The sequence below is a fragment of the Hyaloscypha bicolor genome (genome assembly GCF_002865645.1).
Source record: "Hyaloscypha bicolor E unplaced genomic scaffold K444scaffold_61, whole genome shotgun sequence".
Taxonomy (NCBI): domain Eukaryota; kingdom Fungi; phylum Ascomycota; class Leotiomycetes; order Helotiales; family Hyaloscyphaceae; genus Hyaloscypha; species Hyaloscypha bicolor.
In genome coordinates, this window is record NW_020194563.1 from 186,434 (window position 1) to 205,680 (window position 19,247).

General features: G+C 47.2%; 7 protein-coding genes across 7 annotated transcripts; 3 read left to right on the top strand and 4 right to left on the bottom strand.

The window, feature by feature from the left end:
- Nucleotides 1-95: 95 nt before the first annotated feature.
- On the bottom strand, nucleotides 96-1,057 carry K444DRAFT_629525 (uncharacterized protein; the record flags this gene model as incomplete). The annotated part of the gene is made up of 2 exons (XM_024883066.1): nucleotides 96-778; nucleotides 838-1,057. 2 exons carry the CDS (start codon nucleotides 1,055-1,057, stop codon nucleotides 96-98), a joined length of 903 nt encoding a protein of 300 aa, XP_024737001.1.
- Nucleotides 1,058-1,410: 353 nt separating this feature from the next.
- K444DRAFT_396181 (uncharacterized protein) lies at nucleotides 1,411-5,126 on the bottom strand. The gene has a single exon (XM_024872490.1). It carries the CDS (start codon nucleotides 4,809-4,811, stop codon nucleotides 1,764-1,766), a length of 3,048 nt encoding a protein of 1,015 aa, XP_024737002.1. The 5' UTR covers nucleotides 4,812-5,126; the 3' UTR covers nucleotides 1,411-1,763.
- Nucleotides 5,127-5,539: 413 nt separating this feature from the next.
- On the bottom strand, nucleotides 5,540-7,173 carry K444DRAFT_528619 (cytochrome P450; the record flags this gene model as incomplete). Its single annotated transcript, XM_024874740.1, has 3 exons — nucleotides 5,540-5,710; nucleotides 5,758-6,887; nucleotides 6,939-7,173. The coding sequence occupies 3 exons, from the start codon at nucleotides 7,171-7,173 to the stop codon at nucleotides 5,540-5,542; spliced, it is 1,536 nt and encodes a 511-aa protein (XP_024737003.1).
- A 1,348-nt stretch (nucleotides 7,174-8,521) lies between these two features.
- On the top strand, nucleotides 8,522-9,029 carry K444DRAFT_629528 (uncharacterized protein; the record flags this gene model as incomplete). The annotated part of the gene is made up of 2 exons (XM_024883067.1): nucleotides 8,522-8,640; nucleotides 8,816-9,029. The coding sequence occupies 2 exons, from the start codon at nucleotides 8,522-8,524 to the stop codon at nucleotides 9,027-9,029; spliced, it is 333 nt and encodes a 110-aa protein (XP_024737004.1).
- A 1,300-nt stretch (nucleotides 9,030-10,329) lies between these two features.
- On the bottom strand, nucleotides 10,330-10,695 carry K444DRAFT_612739 (uncharacterized protein). The gene has a single exon (XM_024880200.1). The coding sequence runs from the start codon at nucleotides 10,636-10,638 to the stop codon at nucleotides 10,402-10,404; it is 237 nt and encodes a 78-aa protein (XP_024737005.1). The 5' UTR covers nucleotides 10,639-10,695; the 3' UTR covers nucleotides 10,330-10,401.
- Nucleotides 10,696-13,272: 2,577 nt separating this feature from the next.
- Nucleotides 13,273-15,099, top strand: K444DRAFT_721934 (uncharacterized protein; the record flags this gene model as incomplete). The annotated part of the gene is made up of 1 exon (XM_024888539.1): nucleotides 13,273-15,099. Exon 1 carries the CDS (start codon nucleotides 13,363-13,365, stop codon nucleotides 15,097-15,099), a length of 1,737 nt encoding a protein of 578 aa, XP_024737006.1. The 5' UTR covers nucleotides 13,273-13,362.
- Nucleotides 15,100-16,087: 988 nt separating this feature from the next.
- Nucleotides 16,088-19,164, top strand: K444DRAFT_561234 (acid phosphatase AphA). Its single transcript, XM_024876930.1, has 5 exons — nucleotides 16,088-16,581; nucleotides 16,640-17,326; nucleotides 17,373-17,813; nucleotides 17,860-18,322; nucleotides 18,380-19,164. Exons 1-5 carry the CDS (start codon nucleotides 16,217-16,219, stop codon nucleotides 18,671-18,673), a joined length of 2,250 nt encoding a protein of 749 aa, XP_024737007.1. The 5' UTR covers nucleotides 16,088-16,216; the 3' UTR covers nucleotides 18,674-19,164.
- The last annotated feature ends 83 nt before the right edge of the window (nucleotides 19,165-19,247 follow it).

Consider the following 19,247-nt stretch of genomic DNA (forward strand, 5'->3'; position numbering starts at 1 on the left):
TCAAACACGAAATATCTTTCCTTCCCACTTGGCGTGGATGTGTGGCCCAGTACATGGTAGCAACTATGTTCTGCAGTCAAGGAATCAAAATAACTCTATGACTCTTCACTCAAGACGTAGTACACCAAATTCTTGCTCCTGAGCTCGGAAAGCGTGTGTTTGTCCTCAAAGTGAGACTGCATCTGCTCCCTCGTGTATCTCTCGACATCCTCCTCTCCAGATGACGATTCATAGCAGAGAAGGTAGTATAAGAGGTGTTCGGAACGTCGTCGCGGGTTTCGGTCATTGGGCCGAAAATGATACTGGCAGAGCCCCTGATGCTCAATCGCTACCTTGCAGTCGATTCCTTCTCCCATGGGTCTGACCCATAGGAGGCCAGCCCAGCCAGCGTCGTGTCCCCAGCAGTCTGCTGCAAACCCACAACAGCAGACCCGACGTTGCTGCCTATATTTCTGATTGTAGTTGAGGTCAAGTTCTGTGCAAATACGGAAGAGTGGAGGCAAAGAGCTGGCAGACGATGTGCCCCAAGTAATCGCTTGCCTGGAACCAGAGAGTATTTTGGTCAGATACGAGCCACTCAGAGGCTTAGCTTGAACCATTCGTTGATACTGCTGTGCCATGGCAGACACGACTCCCTTCCTCGTATCCTCAGAAGTGGAATATATTGCAGGCAGACTCGGCAAGACGAGGTTATTAGAGGAGTTTGACTCCGTCATCAATGTGATGATTGTATGCTGCAGCTTGATCACGTAACCAGCCAGCTCAGCCCTCGCTCGATCTGGTCACAAAGATCAGCACGCACTCTTTTCTAGTTTCAAGTATGAACGGAGAACTCACCATCGCCAACAGCAAACTCAGGCCCCAGCTTCGCGAAATGACAATCATATTCCCGCTGAACAGTCGTCCCACCAATCGTCAAAGACCGTTCAAGATTCTGGTTCTCCTTGGGCTCCAAGCGCTCTCTTTGTTTCTCCCTCCAAGACCTATACAACTTGACAGATCCATTGAATGCAGTCACAATGGCGGCCACGCCTGCGACGATCTCAATGCCAGACATTGCTTGATATTTGCTTCGATAGGTTTGAATCTTGTTACGAGGAGGTCTGTGGGAAGGGGAAAGGCGTGGAAATGGATGAGCTACAATGCGCAATACTTTGCAAATAGGAAGAAACGGTATGGACTTCAGGGAGAGTGTCAAGTTATGTACTTCGTTCAGGAGGACGAAGAAGTGGGGTTGAGAAGAAGTTCAGCTGAACGGCGCTTGCCGATGTCGTGAAGCCACAGCAACGTCGTGCATGGCGGTCTCCCAATGAGAAGACATCCGCAGATCCAGACCTCGAAAGCCAAGACGCCACAAAGATAGTTTGACAGACTGAGATGCAAGCCAATAGATAGCATTTACTGCTTGGCAGAGAAGTTCTTAAACCGGATATGAAGTCAACTGCTCCTTATGAAGACGATCTCCGGGTCCAAAACTAAAGAAAGGAGCAAGCTGCCACGAGGTTTCCGGCGCCCAATGCTACCCCGACATGCACCTGATGCCCCACACTTGACAAGTCTCACAAGCAGCAGCCGGGGAAATGAAGGAGGGCATAAGAAATCGAGGTTGCTCATGACGAGACGCAACAAACTCATGATTGAATAAGTTGTCGTCTTGTGATAACATAAAAGATCCTCGGTCCTACGTGTCCTTGCATCTTGAGCTTTTGTCCAATCTGTCTCGACCGCTCCTCAGACTCTCATATCTCCAACTCGACACATCCTTACCCAATCCAATCTATACTCGGCACTCTCGGATCTTTCGCACAGTCATCACAAATGTGCGGTTCCGAAGGCTTGGGGCAATCATCACAGACATGCGGCTCACTTCTCGACGTTTCTCCCCACGGATCACCTCTCGACCTCCTCTGACTACCTGACATTCGGCCATAGATTCCAACGCGATCGACGGCAGGCAGGGGCGGACTCCTTGATCTGAGCAAACTCAGACGATCAATCCAAGCACGTCTGACCTGTGGTGTTGTTGTGGAGGGGCCCGGGCTACCTGAAAGTGAGTCCCTCGAATCTTCGTATTCTGATGTGTCCTCGGAAGGGCCACGAGATCTTGGTGTGGGGCATGGAGACGGTGCTCGCCATTTGGTGGGTGGGACTTCATGTTCTCCTTTGTGGGCGTTATCAACCGTTCGAACACGAGGGAGTCGAGGCGGTGAGTTGATTTCCTTTTCGTCTGGATGTGAAGCTTCCGAGGATCTTTCTTTGGTACGCTCAGAGCGAGGAGGGGAAAATTCCAGTAGGGCTCGAAGGGCGGGCGAACTATTTCTCCCCCCCATATTGACGCAACCGGTTGGTTTCATTGTGGCACTGTTCGTAGGCTGTGATGTTTCTGTACGGTGGATCTGTGAAGGCAGGCTTCGTCTCTCGCTTTGGATCAAGACTCCCTCTGTAGCCGACTCGCAGATCCGTGGCGAGCGCGGCCGTTGGACGCTGGGCGTTGAGCTCTTTCTTTTCTCGTGTGAGCTTGCCCCAAGAGAGGAACCGATAGTTGAGAATTCGCCCGTACGAGCAGAAGCATTAGGATGTGCCTTGATCACACATTTCCTGTGGATAGGGTCCTCGAGATATGATTCTGGGCTCTTGCAGCGTATCTCATAATTCGGATCAAATTCGGAGCTGCGAGTAGGGGAGACCTCGGTGGAGCGTACCCAAGATGTTTGAGATGATCTTGGGGTTACCGTTTTGGAGCTCGAGGGCCCAAAAGACACATCAATCCCGATGTCATAGAGCGACCGCGAAGTTGCCAGAGGTGGCGACATCATCTGCGCCTCAATTGGGGGAAGGGGAGAGTACCAATCATTGGTCTTCTTTCTAGGTGCCAAAGGTGGGAAAGATACAACATCTTGTAACTTGGTCTGCGAAACCGCAGATCTCAATAGTGGTCGATCTCTAGCTCTCGTAGCTGCTTTAGGAGGCGGAATCTCGTCTTCGAAATCAGGCCTCCGAGGATCGTTGCTGCCCTCTAGTAAGACATCGTTAGAATCAGAGTCGGACGAAGTTAAGACAACCGCGATCTCGTTTTGAGGACATCTCCAAGACCACTCGTTGATCGAAGCATTTGCATTTTGAGGATCAAAAGCGTCACCCTTGTCAACTCTCAAGGCTCCTGGCATCTGAAGGTTTATTGGATTTGGGGTTGATGGTTCCGCGCTACAAGGGCCAGAACGCCTCGAATCGTCTTCGTCTGTAAGTTCACCTAGGCTCAGTGGAGATGCACCGCTTTCCCATATGACTTCGTGAACGCTTTTCTGCGAATCGGATCGTGAAATCGCATCGGTCTTGGTCTTACGCTGTGGGGCAACCTGAAGATAATTCAGGGGACTGCGAGGCCTTGAATTGACTGGTTGGACTTCGGTGACTGCGACGGAGGGCTGGGTAAAGTAGCCTTTGGAAGGCACTAGGGCTGTGCCCGTGATGCTCGAACTCGGCGTTGTCCGCTGCGATGGACGTGAGCTGCAAGTATGCCGATCATAACGGCCATATGCATCGTAGTTCCTCCTGAGATTCGCCTCGATCAATTCAGGGATAGAATCGATTTCTTCGGTGGTGATCAAGTATGGCACAGAATGTCGTTTTTGACCCGCGTTGATGGGACGAGCCCGTGGGGTGGCTTCGCTTGTGTCGTTGCTCTGCTGTGCTTCGGGACTTCCTCCACTCGCTCTCCGCAATGTGATTGATTCGGGAATCACCAGCTTTTCGTCAGGGATTTTGTGAAGTGCCAACTTTTTGCCAATGGTGTGAAACATATCATGATCACTATTGTGATCTATTGCCCCACGAGTGAAGGTAGAGCTTCGGTAAGGCTTGCTGAGCATCTTCGGGACGAAATTGTTAACAGGAGAGCCGGATGTTACTTGAGGAGCAGTGGGTTTGAGAGGAAAAGTTGATTCTAGGACGACTTGGTGTGCCCCGATTTCAACAGAGCTCCACCGTCTTGTGACCACCGCAGGTGCTGGTTTCGACCTAAATTCAGGAGGGAGTTTTCCATATGTATCAATACTGCCATACCGCGTCTTCTTCGGCGTATAGTGTCCCGCGTGGTCCTCGCAGAGTTGTTTCTGACCGCGGGGAGCCGTTGGAGCAACTTGACAGCTAGAAGGGAGCCACCAATATGAACGATTCTGATGTTCGTACAACTTGATCTTCTTTTGCCCGCATTTGTGGTCGCACTTGTGGTGTTTCCGGTGCCGCTTTCTCCTCTTTTGTTCCTTGTCATACGGCATCGTGTTGGCCCTTCGCAGCTTTCTGACCATTGTCAAACTCCCCGAGCTCTCCCGGCGCGCTTTATACGGAGGATTATCGGTATCGGGCAGTTCTTGAGGTGGGGTCAAAAAATCGCTCGTACCACTGCTGTGACTGCATGGACTGTGACCAAACTCGGAGGAGTGGAAGGATCCATTGGATGATACGTCCGGGCTGAGGCATGTTGGATTCGACAAGCGCTCCGAGGGCGAGGTTGTTCGAGTTTGTCGGGTCTGGGAACGCTGTGGTGTAGAGAAGTAGGACGAATCTTGCCCTGACTGCAACTCTGGCGCTGGAGGCGTCAATCTGCTGGAGTTGCCGGTGTCGGTTCGATGTATCGGTGCTGGAGATCCAGGAAACTCTCCGGGAGGGGAAGATCGATGATGTACAGGAGCACGTAGCGAGAAGCAGCTGCTCTCCGGGCTCGGATGTCTTCCTCCTCGTGGACTGGATTTCCTGTTTGGAGATGGAATGGTATGGATTTCAGGAACTTGAAGAGGATTTTGTGAAGCCATTTTAGGAAAAGTTAGGACAAAGGAAACGAAGGTTGTGATATCGATATTCCGAGACCAGCCCGGTCATATCATACAGTGAAGGAAGAAAAGGGAGAAGATGGAAGAGGGGATTACCCTGCGTGGCTCGTGGTAGAGTTCTCGATTGAGCGCAGTCGCGACTCGCGATGCGTTGAAGGTGTGGGCCATTTTTGGAAGGCACGCGTCCGCTGACGGCTGCAACGAAGTCCTCGAGAAGAGTTTGCAGATGTCACTTGATTTCTGCCAGACAGATGATATCGTGGTGTTGGGTTTTCGCGGCTCGAAATTGGGAGAGCGCTGTTGAGACTTGAGAGACGAGAGAAGGAAAGGAGAAGGATAACAGAATGTGAGACAGACTTTTAGACTTTTCACGTGACCGACCCACTTTTCCTTGTTCTCGGACTGGCTCTTCTTGTCTCCCTTGTTCCGTTCGCGTTTCTCCCGACCTCAATTCGCAGCGACATGCCCACTGCGATTCTTCACGCTAATTCCACCTCCCAGTGCTTTTGAGATTGTTCTAGACTTGGGAACTGCATCTCAGCATCCCCCCAGGCCCAGAGTTCTCGAGGACTCGAGGGGTAATAGATGCCCGGAGCTTCCTTTCACACATGTGGCGCCAATTCAAGTTCATAATGAAGCAAATCATGTGAACGGTAAACTTCGATTTGATTTCTATCATTTTGCTAACTAAATCAACGCCTAAGAATCTCTCACCAGGCCTTTCTGCTTCTCAGAAGCACTCTAGCCTTCTGGTCCGCCATGAAATAGACCTCTTTCAGCGAATTCGCAAGTCTGGTAGCCTCTGGTTCCAATTTCAAATCATAATTTTGAAGGACATACGTGAGCATAATTTTGATCTCTGCTACGGCGAGGAAACGACCCTACGATAAATTAGTCACAACTTGCGCCAAAGAGAGAGAGGTCTTACTGGACACGCATGTATGCCATGACCAAAGTCGAACGTTTCCGCCGGACCTGTGGAGCCAAACTGGTGCTTGTTTTCGTTCCCTTTCTTCTCTCGCTCCCTGGCGAAGCGATATCCGTCAAAAATGTCTGCTGGCGGGAATTTATAGATCGAATCCGATTGGTTGATCGACATACTGAAGAAACCGATTGGTGTTCCGGCTGGGATAATTTGGCCTGTTGAGAGTGTCAACGGTTGGATTGTAAGCCGCATGGGAGAAAGGATGGTTGCTGGGCTGAATCTCTGGCTCTCCTTCATGAAGCTGTCCATTTTTCTCAGTCGTACCAGATCGAGTTGGGTTAATTCTCCTCCGCATTCTTCCAAGACGGCTTCCAACTCCTCGCGTAATCCATTCTGGTATTCTGGCTGTGCGGCCAAGTCAAAGAGAATGTTGCTCACAGCATGAGTCGTTGTGTGTGTCGAAGCCAATGATATCCCAAGCTGGTGACGTACCAAGCTCTCCACATTCATGTGCCTTGGAGCCACATATTTCATCATCCAGCTCACCAGTGTATCTCGCATCTTTTCAGGTGGTAGCTCATAATTTGTTCTCGCTTCAAGTTGTTCCGAAAATGCAGGGGAGAGAAATGCCTTCGCCCTTGCTCTCAGTCCGAGCACCTTCCTTGTCTCCGATAAGTACGGAACAATCCAAGGACGTATCCAGGTTGGATATTTCGCTGTTTTAGTCACCAATGCGAAGACATCTCTCGCCCAGGCTGTCGTCAAAGCCACCCATTCCGCCTCCCTACAGAGTGGGGTGCCCACGAAAACTCGGCCGCTGACCATGGCCACGATATGATTGATCTTGGGATAAACGGCCACTGGAGCCCAATCAGTGTACTCCCCGATGACTTGTGAGAAAGCGAAGTCGGTCTCTTCGCAAAGAGCTGGGATAATGCTTCCGCTTCGATTCAGGTCAATACGAAGAGCTCGAACTGCTGCTATGGCGTTCGTCCCCGTTTTGCTGTATTTTCCGGCTGCACGTCTATAAAGCTCTCGTGCTGATGACACCTTCGTCTCTGGTAGCGATTTGATCTCATCAATCATTGGTACGGGAAGGATAACCGTCGGTGGAGACGTCGGGATCGCGAAAGCTGAGTTGGGGTACTATTCTTATGTCAGTCCACGTACTCTCCTCCCCGGACACGGGAAGTTTGAGATCTTTGCCTTTCGTGTTCCTTCAATAAGTCCTCCATGGAGGTCTTTATGTTTTCCCACAATCGGGAAGTCCCTGAATTTGCGTGGACGCAGAATGAAGCCGACGGCGAGGTATGCGAAAATCATCAAAGCAACATACCCAAGGAAGAATAGCAAGACCCCATTGCCATCCTTCAAACCGTGTCTGCTCACAAAACCTACTATGCTGGGAGTAATACTCATGCTGTGAAGTATCATCTTGGGCGTCTTTCGATGTGTTTGGATCTTCTGCTGGAAGTGGCGATATCAACCACAGAGGATATATGTACTTCTGAATTACGGAGTTGAGTCAGCACTTGTCACACTGTGAATGTGCGAGTAAATTTTCATTCGAAAGAAGGAGCTAACAGCATCGCTAGTATGTAGGGGAAGGAGCGAGGAAGCGCTTTTGTCACACTACCCCAGAATGCTTCGTACTTCACTTCTTACTCTCCATGAGTCTTCAGCTTCCAAAATAACCATGGATTCCTCCTCTCTTATAGTCGTTCTCTTCCAGCTCTTGAGATGTGAGATATGTTAAATGCATTTTGTGGAATTATTAAAGGATGGGGTTATTTTATTAGTTGATTTTGATAGTAAAATGCAAGATTTAGGGGCGATAGCCGCCGGATTGAACGTGCTTAACGTGGTTTATCTCTTAAACTCGATCATCTCCCAAGATAATCACCACTAACCCTGAAAGTCTTTGTACGAATGAAAAATTGGCATTTAGAACATAACTGAGGCCTCAAAACTTGCAGGTACATGTGCAAGTTATTTCAAGGACAATTGTGATCATAACTCGTCCAAGTTCCCGTCGCATCCCAAACCAGCGTCGCCGCATTGAACAAACTCCAGTTCCAAAAGAGACACACTCCACCCACACTATTATAACTATAGGATTGGCAGTAAAGATCAGCTCCACATAGCGCTTTGCAAGCCGCCCTTGATGGTTGAGTGGTAGTAGATATAGGGCTGCGCAAAGTAGTTGGTGGTGCGCTGGTCATGGCACCACAGTGGCAACTCATATCCCAATATTGAAAGTTGTTTAGCGCCTTGGTGCTAGAGACAGGAGGGCCAAGCTGTGCCACGCTCTGGATAAAGAGGTGGCAGAAACGGTATTTGGGATCAATACCGACCGCGCCGCCATCGTGGCTCCAGGTTCGGCACGAAGGGGTAGCAAAGCATTGTATGGCGCATCACTGGTCGTCGATAATATCATGATACGTGATCCCGAGGTCGATCTCTTGGGCGTTATGCTGGCAGGTTGGTGCTGGAGGGGGTGCTAGACATGATATGTCTGAGAAGGATATCGTGCCACCCGTCGAGGGCAAGTCCATTGCGTCTACGCCTTCCGTATAAAGCGTACAAGTCGACTTCGTTGCCTCCCAACTATAACTCTGGCAACGCCAATTGCCCTGACATGCAATGTAGCAAGCATCTTGGCTTATCTGAAGACTGGATGATAGATTATACTGGCCGTTGAAGCAGTCGAGGCTTGTAACGAGATAGTTGCATATCGGCCCCGCTGGACTGTTCTGCATTAGCCAAGATGCCCAGATTTGGGAGATATAGCAGGTCTTACAAGGTTGTCACAGTCGTAACACTTGTCGTCGTAGTGCCGGTTCCTGATGTGTGTGTTGTGAAAGTGGTGGAGCTGCAAGAAAGCCTGTAAGCACGAATTATCCATTTAAGTACTGTGCTTACGTCGTGGTGGTTTCTTTAACCATAGTTTTGGTATCAGTTACTGTTCTGGTTACTTTAGAAGGGTGTAATGCTGCGATTGAGGCGCTGAAGCAAGCGCATGCTGCTGATATGCTCGTGGCAGCGTACGATTTCCGTGTAGCACATTTAGGAGTGACGACCGAGGCAACTGGATTTCCCGCGGCTGCAGCAGGAGCGAGCGTTGTCGACGTAGTGTAGGCTATTATGACCGAAGTCGCGACTTTGCTGATGACGCTGGTCGTTACTTTCGTGTCTGTGTGGATTATGGTCTCTGTGCTGATCCCGTGTCAGCCACAACACGAGAAAAGACTGTTCGATTTACACTTGATGAGTAGAGGTTACAGCTACTGTCGGGATTGAAATGTTCCTAGAATCTTCGAGCAAAAGGGGATAGCAATCGCGGTGCTTCGTTGAAAGCAATTTTCAAGATTATTACCATTGCAGCCAGGTATTTTTTCCTGGGCCTGGACTCGACCTGAAAGGTGCATGAGGCAGGCAAACTGGACAGTGGATGGTATTTTCATTTTGAACCAAAAAAAAACTCGAAAAGAAGAGTACGACCAACAGTCTTCAGTTCAAGACTGAAAGGCGCACCCGAATGTTATATCTCGGAGCTGGGACATCGAATGCAGTGCTGCCAATGGAGTCACGAGGGTTCTATAAATACAAAAGCTTGAAATGAGACATCTGTGAGCTCGGGTAGTGGAGGATGGGGCAAGTCTTCTAAAATATTAGTTCCGTTGCAGACAATCGACACAATATTTCAAAAAGGATCAAATACTTTTCATGGCGGAGGCGCAGTCTGTGATTCGCGCTACTTGGTGTAGAAAGCCAGAAGGCGCCGTGCTCGCACACCTCTTTAAGCACCACCTTGGCATTGTGAAGTGTGCTTGTGAGGCGATACGTTGACAAATATTCGAGTCCAAAGTGCCAGATGCTTGGACATTAGAGTCGGAGAAAATTGTGACAGTAAAAGAATGTTGAGATACAGGAGATTCAGCAAAGCTCCCAGTCTATCGGAATCTGCGAGGAAAGATGCATCGTGCGCCCAAGTACTTGGGCCCGAGACCATGTATCGCGTATATGCACTCCTTCGTACAGGATCTTGGCATTTTTCTGTTGTTGGCAGAAGGCGTTCGCAGGGCTGTGCAATGGCCTTGGCTAACGGGAATGTGGAAAGCCAAGAAAGAGAGGCTTAGCTCTTAGATTAGTGCTGAAAGAGAGAAGTAAGACCTCGAACTATGAAGCGTAATTCATCAAGACTGGAATGTAGATATTTAGGCAACAATAAAGAATATGAGGTACTACTCGCGAACAATTCCACATCATTGTTCTCATCGATCTGGGAAAGTCGAAGTATGAGAGCAATTCGCCGAAACCTCTAGATTTCTGTTCCGCTCTGAAAGGTGAGAGTCAAACCCAAGTGGTAAGAATCGTCAGCGTCTCTTCCCAGCTCACCGAAAACCCAAACAAATCAGCCTGACCTATCAGTCCATGACTCGATCAAGGCATATACCTTTACTCCCATTGTTCTGCTTGGAATGGATATTTATTGACAACATTAGCCGTAAAGTGGCTGAAATCAGGGGGGTAAACGGCTCGATTTCGGACGGTTCCATATCCGGATTCCTGATTCGCAGCCTACCAAAGTAATACAACCTCTACAAACTGCTCCCATTTCAATAGTTCCAACATAAACGAGTGGGCTCAGAAACTATCCCGACTTTCACGAAACCACACACCTCGATCCTTCTTCTGCCTCGCCGAAACTTCTCCCAACCATGCGCCATGTTTCGCGAATGCGGCCTCAACTTGTTCTTTGAAATCCGCATCGAGCGCTTTCATCTTCTCGTCATGCTCATTCTTGATAACGTCTAACTCCCGTCTGTGTTGTAAGGTAGCCTCATCCGCTTCCCTGGCCTCCGCTCCATATCCATCCCTCATCTCCGCTTTATAATTTTTTCAAGATTTTAGTCTCTGGGTTGCATTTCTATGGGTCGCCGTCGTCGTTCTTGCAGTTCCGTTTTCATGTTTGAGGAGAGATAGGGGGACTGGCCTGCTCTTGTGTTTTAAAATTGGTTGGTTTAGTTTGGGGAGAGGAACGTGTGTTGGCGTGACATGAGATCCGGCTAAATACTACCGCATGTATGAGCTCACCTATAACTGACAATCGGATATCGCATAAAGCCACATTTGTAACTGTAAGGCTGGAGCAAAGCATCGTTGTCAATTGTGAGCCAATAATCAGAGACCCGTTCCCTTTTACACTGGCCAACATCTACTAAGAGCAAACATTTCCCTTAGTGCATAATATTGGCCGTTCCTCACACCAAACAGTCAAGATAATATCGTCTTTAGGAGCTCAAAAATAGATATCAATTTCACTTGCGCCGCTACCGCGCAATTTAAGTTCAAATCAGACCACGCCAACACAAATGATTTCCTCTATCCCAAAATCAGCGATATATGATTGCCTAATAAGAATAGCAAGCAGGCTCATCTTCTGGCGTATAAATCGAACCCAACGAAGAATGCAGAATGGGCGACAAGGATTGGGACGCCATCTTGGAAGCCAAAAACGTGGTCTATATTATCAAACTGGACGACAGCATGCAGCACCAACGCAGGTTAGCTGAGACCGATAGAAAGGATGCATTCGACATACGAGCGGTTCGAGCGGAGGGGAAAGACAAGAAGAAGCTATGCTAGCGGAATAACAGGTATGGGAGGGGGGGATAAACGTGAAGGAGAAAGACAGCTTCAGGAATAATGAAGGAAGCCAGTCTCGATCCCAAAAGAAGGGGATAAGGGCTGTGTGTTTTCTTGAACAGATACCTTGCTGTTGGTCGGCTGTTATAATGAGTTGGTTGGTTGTTTTTAAGACTTGAAGACGAGAAATGGGCTCCCAGAGTTGTACTGAACAAGGTAGGCCATGTCCAAGAACACCTCAATAAATTTAAATACTGAATTAATTTACGAAGAGAAATGTCCAAAAAGATACAATAGAAAAAATGTATCTACGGATAGAGGTAGGCAAGAGGAGTTCTTTCTAATGACAGATTGGAATTTTGAAGTATTTTGGGCGATTTGAAGCAGCTGTGCGGAAGCGACGTGCTTTCTGGTGGCTTCAGGGGTAAATGCAAAGCTCACCTAAATTTACAGCAGTCGCGGCCAACTCTCACCAGAGAATCGTGAACTCGGCAAACATCTACGAAGTGGTCTCGGAATTGGCATCTCTTTTCAATGGGAGGCGAATATACAGTGCTGTTCTCATTGACGAGTCGCTATCGAAATTACATCCTCCAAACTTTATGACCCTATGTGCCGTGAAGTCTTGGCCACGTGGATTGCTGGGAATTTTAATTCGTTTCCTGATGATCCCCGATCAATGCATGCACATGAGTGGGGCCTTCCTTAATCTGCCCCTCTTTCCGTCCCATCACAGAATGCAAAAATCCTCAGAACACGAAGTTCTTTGGCGCGAGAAACGAAGCTTAAAGCAAGCTCAATCATTCTAGATTCGCTATCAGCCTTGGGAACCCAACCAATCGGGAGCTAGGAACATATCGAAACTGTTTGATTTGCAACTTTGCTGCCTTCTGAATTGGTATAATTCCAGTATTGCCTTCCTTGTTCGGCTTAGCGAGATTCAACCAGCCGTACCCAGTTCGCGAACTTCCGAAGTACAGGGTACAGTCGGTCCGACCCAAACACGACAAAAAAAAAAAAAAACCACCATAATACTAATTGATATAAATCGTATTAATTAAAACTATACTATATACGCTAGGAATCAATTCTATAGTCTCAAAATTATAATATCTTTATTATTAAGGGAGTTATAATATATGTAATTAAGCGAGCAAATATTTTTGCGCTTTGTATGGTCATTTTTTAACTTTGGCTGTCACGTGACTGCCCCCCCAGATTGACCGCTCTTCCATAATTATATTAATATCTCAACAACCACAAACCCAATCAAGTGCCCCTTTTGAATACTTCCAATGGCTACCTCTGTAAGCCTTCAGAAGCGCAAGCGAGCTGATTCAACTCTTGATTCAATTACAGTTCTCACTCTAGCTGAAGAAGCTGCAATCCAAGCAACTCTTGACGAACGGCATGGGAAACCCTCTAATATAGAGGACGATTCTGATGGTTCAGATATTGAACAAGGCGATCAATTAGAGCTTGAAGATTCAACTCTCTTTTGGGTTCAGCGGAAGCTTATTATTGGTGGTAATGAGACGATTATTTTGGAGAAGCCTATATTCGCACAGCAAGAGCAAAGACTTACGGTACAGACTAGTAAGTTTCTTATCTTTATATTATAATATAAGTATACTAATACTATTTCTAGCTTCCAGAGGCTCGTACGTCTCCAAATTAATAAAGGAATCAGCAAAGCCATTGAGAACTCAACAAAAGCATATATACGATCAGAGGGCAAAAGATACTCAAGTCGCTAGGCTCAAGACCCCTATAATCGTACCGTCTTTTAAACAAAAGAAGCTACAATTCGGCATTATTGAGAGGCCAATTAATATCCCTAGGGATGTGCAATTAAGAAAAGAGCAAAGGCTTGAGGATAAAGACAATAGAACAAACGAGCTACTTTTGGATGCCCTTATTGGAAACGCTTGCGGAGATAACGAAGCTCTAGACGTACGAATGACTTATCAGGAAGTCCTTGACGATGTGGATATAAAGCTAGCACAGATAAAAGACTTATATACTCTATATATAGTCGCTGACTTATACCTACTCCGGCAATATACCCAACAGCTCCTGAAACCAGGGCAGTATCGACTAGGGAGAATCGATGCATCACTCTTAGTAGCTTCCAGTAATCACCGCTTTAACGATGGAAAGATACTAGCTCGGCGAATTAGGGGGTTATTTAATTACTATCGACAGTGGCATGGCATTCTACTGGAGGCTAGGGGTAGTAAAAGGGATGGTATCTCCTATCTGGATAATGAGAACATCTTTTTAGCTTGCCGTACTTGGTTGATTAATCAAGAGCTTGGAACAATATTACCAAACGATTTCCTGAATGCCGTTAATCAGGAGATTTTACCTCGATTATTATCGATAATCGAAAGGCCAATCGCTCGTAGTACAGCTTACTTATGGCTTCCTAGGCTCGGCTTTTATCGCCATGAGACTAAGAAAGGGCTTTATGTAGATGGATACGAACGATCTGATGTGATTCAGTATCGTCAAGAGGTGTTTTTACCATTAATAAACGAGCTTTTATCGTATACAGTCCAGTACGAGGAGGATAAAGCTGGTATATGGCATACGATTCAACCTTCACTCCCAATTGGAGTTCAGGTATATGTAATGTACTTCTACGATAAGAGCTGTTTCTATGGTTTTGACTATAAAAAGAGCCTCTGGCTAGCAGATAGTCAGCAAAAAATGCCAGGAAAGAGCAAAGGGAGGCTAATTCACGATTCTGAATTTATAGGGCCTGAGGGGCATATTAGGGTACCGAATAATAAAGGCATTTTTATTCCGGACGACCCCGATTTGGATGCCCGTCAAATTATATATCCAGGCTCAAATGGAGATCCCTGGTGGGATACAAAACAGCTACTAGTACAGGTTGCTAGGACGCTTGATATATTTGAACAGAAGTACCCAAATTACATAGCTGTTCTAATATTTGATCAGTCTTCTGTATACGCTTCGCATGGCGAAGGTATACTGAACGCCTTTGGTATAAACAAGATACCAGGAGGGATTGAAAAGGGTAATATCAAGCCCTATAGGAGGGATACGTATTTCCCACCGGAGTATACGATTCCGGGGTTACAGGGTACTATACAAGTTCTTTGGCAACTTAATCCGAATAGAGAAAGAGAGCCTAAGGGCGTGGAACAGATTCTTATTGAGCGAGGGTACAATATCCCTGGCTTAAGATTTAAGTATCCAAAGGGTACTAAGTATACTATACCCCTTGAATACCCTCCCGCTATCGAACAAACGTACTGTTTAGCTCGTATACTCTCGAATTACAAAGACTTCTTTGAGGAGAAGAGTCAAATTGAAGAGCTTATTACAGAGCGGGGACATAAGGCTGTATTTCTACCGAAGTTCCACTGCGAAATCAATCCAATTGAGATGTACTGGGGGTATAGCAAAACTCGATTTCGTCAAGTAAAGAAGGTTAGCTTCCTAGATGCTAAGGTTAAGGTAGTAGAGGCACTTGAAGCTTGTTCGATTGAGACTATACGGAGGTTTTGCAACCGTACGTTCCGCTGGATGGATGTATATCGGAAGGGATTAAGTATTAAACAAGCTGCTTGGTGCGTAAAGAAGCAAAAACGCCATAGAACGATATCTAAAAAGGTAATAGACGAATGGGATAATATGCAAAAGGAAGGGAAAGAAGGTAGCTAAATAAGAAGCTAAGTTTATGGATTTAGTTTAGCTAAAAGTAAGCTTGAAACCTATTTAATTATAGTCCCACCATATATATAATATATATGGTACTAGAAAAAGCTATATTTAGTACTTAGGAAGGTTCAATTAAGATTATAGGGCTTAATTATTATTATTTTATTAATAATAAGGCTGGTGAGATGCCCTAATCTCTCCCTGAAGTCCGGGCTCACGTGACCTTAGCGAGCAAATATTTTTGTTGAACTAGCTAAAGCAAAGCTAGGGTCACGTGCTTGCAATGTAAACCAAGTAAAACGTACTGAATTGACTGCTGTTCTACAGTGGTAAGTAGCCCGTATATATAGCCCTGAACCCCCTAAGTCACATGTACTAAATCCCTATGCCAACTGAACCGATTACAGCTATACAGGGTATTCCAGCTGTACAGGGTATTCCAGCTATACAGGGTATTCCAGCCGTACAGGGTATTCCAGCTATACAGGGTATTCCAGCCGTACAGGGTATTCCAGCTATACAGGGTATTCCAGCTGGACAGGGTATTAAGCTAGTGCACAGCCCCATGGCGTTCGGTTCCAGGGCTTACTAAGCCTATTAGGGGCCTCAGGCCCCTAATTTCAACAATTTTTGCGCTTTGTATGACGAAAAATCAAAAAAGTAAAAAGGGTCCGTGTACTTTAGGCCTTAATTATTAATGAACCACAAATTATATCAAAAATCTGATTAATAGGTATTTTTCGCCTGGTTCTATTCTATAATCGCATTACTTAGTATAAATTAATGAAGGTTGTGGTTGAAAAGTTATTATGGGCGTAAAAGAGCGACCGTTTTGTCGTGTTTGGGTCGGACCGACTGTAGCTCCGACGATCTTCTGTGAGAGGGACGGATTGTCCGGGGCAGATTAACCTCCTGCCCCATAATAAGAATTGATCCTTGCTTGCGTCTACGGAATCTATGAGGGTACATAAACAGCCAAGACCCGTTTCATTCTGCGTGGAACTTGCAGGCAGGCTGTTTTGTTCCTAAAGCTTGTTCTGCGCGCCAAGTCTGCGCAGCTCTCGTTCAAGCTCGGTGCCTGCTTTCGTCTCGTCTGTCATTCGTTGTCCAGACTTGCAGCATGAAGTCAACTACTCCGACCCTTCTGCTTGGAGTATATACTGCATTCTGCATTCACATCAGTGGTGCTATCCCTACAGTCGATGAGTCCTACCCCTATACCGGACCTGCGGTCCCTATAGGCGATTGGATTGATCCTACCATCAACGGCAATGGGGAGGGGTTTCCTCGTCTAGTTGAACCCCCTGCAGTCGTTCCCTCATCAAGCAAGCCCACCAACAACATCAATGTTATCGCTTTATCATATATTCCGCAGGGTATCAATATCCACTACCAAACTCCGTTCGGCTTGGGTATAGCACCATCGGTCAAATGGGGTATCAGTGCCACGGCCTTAGACTCCAAAGCCATTGGTAGTTCTCACACGTGAGCACACCAAATGACCCAATTTCTGATGTGAGGCAACGTACTAACTTACTTGTAGCTATGATCGTACCCCGCCATGTTCAGAAGTATCGGTAACACAGTGCAGCCAGTTTTACCACGAGGTCCAGATCTCCGGCCTGAAGTCAGATGCAACTTATTATTACCAAATTCCTGCAGCCAATGGAACAACAGCTTCAGATGTCCTCAGTTTCACAACTTCGCGTGCTGCTGGAGACCCGACAGGGTTCACTATTGCTGTCTTGAATGACATGGGGTACACGAATGCAGGCGGAACGTACCAGCAGCTACTCAAGGCCGTTGGAGAAGGAGTTGCTTTCGCCTGGCACGGAGGAGATATCAGCTACGCAGATGATTGGTATTCCGGCATTCTTCCCTGCGAAGATGATTGGCCTGTGTGCTACAACGGCACTTCTACTGAGATCCCACCGCCCACGCCTTCAGATTATTTGACTCCACTACCAGCTGGAGAGATTGCCAACCAAGGTGGCCCGTTAGGCGGGGACATGAGTGTACTGTACGAGTCCAATTGGGATCTTTGGCAGCAGTGGATGAACAACATTACTGCCAATATTCCCTACATGGTCCTTCCAGGTAACCATGAAGCAACCTGCAGCGAATTTGATGGTCCTGGTAATATTCTGACTGCTTACCTGAACAACAATGTCACCAATGGAACGGCGGCCAAATCGGCGCTCACATACTTCAGCTGCCCGCCATCCCAAAGGTAAGGACTCCGAAATTCAAAATAAGCATTTGTCTGACAGATGTAGGAACTTTACCGCCTACCAAAATCGTTTCCGCATGCCCGGCGCGGAGACCGGAGGAGTAGGCAACTTCTGGTACTCTTTCGACTACGGTCTTGCACATTTTGTCTCTCTCGACGGGGAGACCGACTTCGCCAATAGTCCCGAGTATCCATTCGCCGCCGACCTTACAGGGAACGAGACTTCGCCCAAGGCAAACGAGACTTATGTCACTGACTCCGGGCCTTTTGGTACAATCAACGGCAGCTACAAAAATACCAAGGCTTATGAACAGTATCAGTGGCTGGCCAAGGATCTGGCCAGCGTCGATCGAACGAAGACTCCTTGGGTTATTGCCATGTCTCATCGTCCTATGTACAGCTCGATGGTTTCGTCGTATCAGAAGAATTTGCGTGCTGCATTTGAAGAGTTGTTGCTTGAAAATGGTGTTGATGCGTATTTGTCTGGGTAGGTGCTTCCTTTATCTTGCGGCCAAAACTGACAATCTATGTAGTCACATCCACTGGTATGAACGCCTGTTCCCACTGGGAGTCAATTCTACGATCGATAAAGCCTCAATTATCAACAACAACACTTACTACACCAATCCCGGCGTCTCGATGACCCATCTCATCAACGGCATGGCAGGTAACATCGAAAGCCACAGCACACTTTCTGGAGGCATCTTAAACATTACCGCCGTCCTCGACCAAACACACTACGGCTTCAGCAAGCTCACCGTTCTCAACTCTACCGCTCTGAAGTGGTCATTCGTGCGTGGTGATGGTGGGATTATCGGGGACGAGCTCATGCTGCTTAAGAAGCCAGGTAGCTCAGGAGGCGGAAACAGCACCATCTCTTCTGTTGCTCCTTCAAGCACTACATACGTGACAACGCAGACAGTCACGGCATACACAACTTATTGTCCCTCTGCCACGACTTTTACTCAAGGAAATTCTACCTATACTGTCACAGCTGTCAGTTCTCACATCCATTCCCAAATCCAGCACACGAAAACAGACTGACTCACATAGCCCACCACTCTCACAATCACGAACTGCCCCTGCACACTAACTTACACAACAACAGGTTCTGTACCCACGTCTAAGCCCACTACTACACTAGGTTCTACAGAGCTCAGCACAGCAGCAGGTAGTACCGCAACAGGTAAAACCATCAACCTCACGGGCAGTGTCCCAACTATTGGATATACTTCTACCAGCTCGTCTACACCACCTGCTCAGGTCACGGGAGCAGCGGATCGCGTACAAGCGGCTTCACTTGCTGGACTCGCGGGGATGCTTGGGTTAGTTGCTGCTTTGTTTTGAGACTCGATCTGAGAATGAATGGGCTGGAAAAAGGATTACACATACATAATTTTACCCTAATAAAAAGGCAGAGAACACGATTATACAACAACAAAGTTCAGTTCTAACTAAAAATGCCACTTTTGGCTCTCGAATTTCTGTTCCCTACCTACAGTCGGACATACTAATGCGCCTTACAGTAGCCTCAAAACAATAATAAGCACGAGTCCACAGGCAGTCCCTTTCCTCCTCGTTTAGTGCTGTCCCAGGTTCCTGGGCACGCGGGTGTGTCTGAGACACCCTTCAAGCTGCAGGCTGTAAAATGTAATATTTGCTATCCAGGGGCATTCCAAGGTCCCGCTAGAGGAGAAGAGAACACGGGTTTAGATGTCTAACAAGTGAGGGTGCGGCCTTTAAATCGCTCTACTAGCACATCCTTGAATTTTGGTCAGAAAAGGGGTAGTAAACAATAAAGAGCAGCGGAGATAGGGGCAATTAATTGAAGTCTCGCCTGAAGTTCTAGCCGTTTTGGCCTGACGTCAGCGGATTCGAATTCCGACCGCCGACGGATCACAAGCTTGAAAACACCATCGCC